This window comes from Echinococcus granulosus (genome assembly GCF_000524195.1).
Source record: "Echinococcus granulosus chromosome Unknown EG_S00104, whole genome shotgun sequence".
Taxonomy (NCBI): Eukaryota; Metazoa; Platyhelminthes; class Cestoda; order Cyclophyllidea; family Taeniidae; genus Echinococcus; species Echinococcus granulosus.
The window spans coordinates 1-4,046 of record NW_020170484.1 but is presented as its reverse complement, the minus strand read 5'-3'; the positions used below and the strand labels follow the sequence as shown (position 1 = coordinate 4,046).

The 4,046-nt window shown below is 40.6% G+C and overlaps 1 protein-coding gene across 1 annotated transcript; it reads right to left on the bottom strand. All coding sequences in view use genetic code 11, as the record gives it.

Moving 5' to 3' along the window:
• Window positions 1-224: 224 nt before the first annotated feature.
• EGR_08344 (RING finger protein) lies at window positions 225-3,264 on the bottom strand (the record flags this gene model as incomplete). Its single annotated transcript, XM_024497593.1, has 9 exons — window positions 225-551; window positions 943-1,079; window positions 1,244-1,442; window positions 1,537-1,667; window positions 1,702-1,906; window positions 2,033-2,075; window positions 2,106-2,374; window positions 2,954-3,159; window positions 3,228-3,264. 9 exons carry the CDS (start codon window positions 3,262-3,264, stop codon window positions 225-227), a joined length of 1,554 nt encoding a protein of 517 aa, XP_024347962.1.
• Window positions 3,265-4,046: the final 782 nt, after the last annotated feature.

Here is a 4,046-nt window from a genome sequence, read left to right as displayed (position 1 = left end):
AAAGAGAATTGGTTAAGAGGATTGCTTTACGAGGTTTCCATGAGAAATTACAGCAAGTGTTCTTGTTTTTTCTAAAAAGTAGTGAGAAAATTGTGCTCAGCCATTTGGATAAAGAAAAAGCCAAACTAGAGGCAAATGGCCTTTTGAAAGACTACTTAACCATCTAAAGTAGAGCGCGATCTGTGTTATTTGACTTGTAAGGATAATAAAGATGACCATTCGTACTAATCTTCCTTCCTCAGCTGCTTCGGTTTCCGCGGATTGTGCAGATAGTGGAAACTAGACTGTTCCCATGGCACTTGAAGGCATCTCCGTTGCCTGTTTTCCCGGGGTATATGAATAGCTCGTGACCCCTTTTCGCCAGGCGGTAGAAATAAGGGCATTTGCCGCCCTGAAGGACGTTGCAAACCCAGTAATTGTTGTTGCAGTGCATTCAATTGACAATGCCCTGACTGTGTCTGCTTTTGCTGAGTATGCTCTTGCAGCTCCTCCAGTAACCGCTCCTGAATCATTTCCTCTGTAAAAAAGGCCTGCGAACCTGAGGGTAGCTCCTGTTTTTGAAAATAGAAGCAAAAAACATAATGCGTAGTCAACTTTTAACCTTATTTAACCATGTTTAACTAATAAAGCCCAATAAAATGATACGAAACAATTTAAACTTCACGTTCGGTTGGGTAATCTGGTCAACTTTTCAAACCGATCAAAAATACGGCTGAACCAAGCTGCATGCATAAGTATTAATAACTTGAAACCTTAAATGATACGTTTAGCGCTCACATTTGTGATGACATTCGGGTGAAAACGGATGTCGATAGATCTAGGTCGCGGATATATTATGCTGGCACATTAACATGGACATGATCTGATGGATAGAAGCAGAAATAGGACAAAGCTAATAAAAAAAAACAACCCAAAGGAAAAGAGCAGAACAAAACAACTTACAATAATGCACCAACGAACAGGTCTTTGTAGGAGTGGTACTTGGGTAGAGATGCCTCTGCGAAACGCTTGAAGTTCCGCATCAGGGAGAGAGAAAAACTCGTCCGCAAGGTAGACATCAGTCCGTTTCAAATCAAGAGCTACATTAGAAGAGCTGATAAAAGGTTAGCTGTCGAACGCTTTCGAAAAAAATCGACGCATTGAGGACGGGATTTCATTTCAAAAAAGTGAGGGGAGAGTATTATTGGGTAGGGTAATGTAAACGAATAATGGGAATACTACGAGCGTAAACTCTAACACTTACACAATTTGTCATTGACATCATAACCGACTGCTTCCAAGACATTCACTTGCCTCTTGGACAATTTGGACAGTGTCCATCCGTACTCCATTCGACTGCGGGTGCTTTCACCAACAACTGAGCCATGGAAATCAAGCACCACGAAGTAGAAGATGTGACCAAGCGGTAAATGGCTCAGTTGTCGAACCACGTCACGCATAGTCTAGTTAAAAGCAAATGAAAGAATCATTAAATATTCCAGCCCACGGGCACACAAAACGGCAAACAAGTAGGTTTCTTATAACAGCATTACGCACCAAATCCATAGTAAACCGGCCAACAGCTGTCACCTTTCCAGAAATCTCTTTGGGCATATCCGAATCACCATATTCAATCTGAAGGCATCTTCGGTTAAAAGCATGGAGGAATATGTCTTGACCATGCAGTTCTATAATGAGTTAACTTGAAGACACTAATCAAACCGAGATAGAACTTGGGATTTCGTCGAATATGTGTTGTTGAACAATTTGTTGAAGTGACATCGTCACACAGTGTCTTATTATTGAGTAACGACTCCTCATATAGGCGTAAAAACGCTACGATATCTTCTGCAATCAAGAACAAAACCCCATTCTTCACTGCATTCTGACGATCTACCTTATATTTCTCCATAGAGGCAATGTCTTTCTGAAGTAAGTTCATAAAATCATTTTCTCCTGCGTCTAACAGATGAGAACGGTATGCTGTTGATAAGTGATTTAGCGCAAATAAATTTATGGAGTTTTCGTTTTTAGTTAAGTGATGAAACCGAACCACGTCACTGACTTTTGGAGAGTATGATTCGAATATACGAACCCTATGTACTAGGAAAAAGTGTACTTTATACCTTCTTAGTTCCATCCTTTTGAGGTGCCTTTCACAAACAGGGCAGGTTTCCTTGCGATCTTGATGCTGAAACGCAATTCGGACCCAGATGCAGGTAAAGCAAAACACGTGACCACAAGGACCGATTCGAGGTAAAAACGGCCGACCATAGCAACTGGCACACAATACTGGATTAGGAGAATGGATTCTTATTTCGATAATATCACTCCAGGCGATGTAGACATCAGAATTTGTACAAGTCATTTGCCTGATATGATACTTGCAAACCAGCTAAAGGCGAAATTTTAATTTAGTTAAATACCAAATGCGACGTATTTTCATGACTATAAACAAAAAAGGTTGAAAATTCTATCTCAACAAAATGTACCATCATTAAAAATAATTAAAAAACTAGAATAAAGCTACAAAATTTATTAACTCTAACAGCAGAAAGTAGCCCTGTTCTAACAATTAAAAGGTAAATTTAGAATGTGTATAATCGGATAAAGAAAACCAGACTATGGGTTTTAGTTCCCATGTAAGCTATGGACTTATCTTGTAGCATTTGTTAAATTCATGATCCTAAAACACAAATTGAGCAGATGTATGAAAAAATAGGTCTGTAAAGTCTTTCTGATCGTCATCCCACAGACATTATCGGGCACAAAACGTGCGTAAAAACCAAATGCTGATTAACAATAGTATTTTTAGGCTGCAAGCAATGAGGGGACTGTGGATTTTCTGCTTTCGTGCCCACTCGATAGTTGACAAGGAGCTTTTATTCTTCTAGATTCGCAATGGTTTCGCGTTGTTCGACTAATTGTATAAATGCAGAGGAGTTTCCCCATTCGCCTCCGACTAACCTTATACCAGAACGGCCTTTATTGTAGCTATATCCTTAGCTATAAGCACATTTATATCTTCCCGTTTGGCTACTACTAAGCGAGATAAAAATCTCGAGGTAACGTCGACCTCACGATCACCGCTTCCCCAATCTCCCTGCACTTCACTCGCGAACATCGGGAAAATTGGCTCTTGTGGTGCCGCATAAGCTCTAACCGAACTACGTTGCCAACCTTTGCAATGTGAGACAGGAATTGTAGACATTAAACTGGAAGAAGGTAGGAGAAACAAGTTGACCAACCATCCAACCTCAGATCCTGGTTTCTTAGTTGAGCCATTGTGCGCATATAAAGTGGGCGGAAGCACCGGTTCACTACGTGTTGGTCGCCACCACCGCCCAGGATAATTAAAGACACTTCAAAGGCACTGCTACTAGTAGTTTAACATTTAATGAATCACTTCGACTTACAGTTGGTGGTACTTAATTATGCACAGTTGTGTAAATTCCTCCAGTATAAGGGGTGTAGTTATGGTAACAGCTTTGGCTTTATTTGTCCCAATCTGCCCGAAGGGGATGTAACACTGATGGTGCTAAAATCCACTGTGCCGGTCTCAGTGGAGTAAGTTAAAACATTGTGTCGAAATCCAGAGCACGACAATCTTACCAAATGTATCCCAGAACAAATTAAAAAAATTCTTGTAATTTAAATTGGCCAAGTAATTCCCGTCCAGACTAATTGTAGGCACGCGCACAAAACTTGCGGAAAGCTGCAACTCATAAAGACGACTGTGTTGGCTGTGGTCCCTTGATGATGACTAATATGAAGGTCGGATTTGTCGAATAAGCCTGTACGACTGAATGCCAAAGTATAAGCAATCGTAGGAAGAGGTTAGTTCTAATAACAGAGACCCGTCATTCATAATTATACACTTCCATCTACACTACGTGTAACAAATCACGATTGCTGGAAGTGCTGGAGATTGACAAGTGATTCTGTACCACCAAATGTCCAAGAACAAATATTCGCAGGAATGGATTTATTCTGATCATAGTGGCTAAGCATCCTCAACCCACACGGACAGGTGGACGTTCTCGCACATGTCAGAGAGAACGTAAATG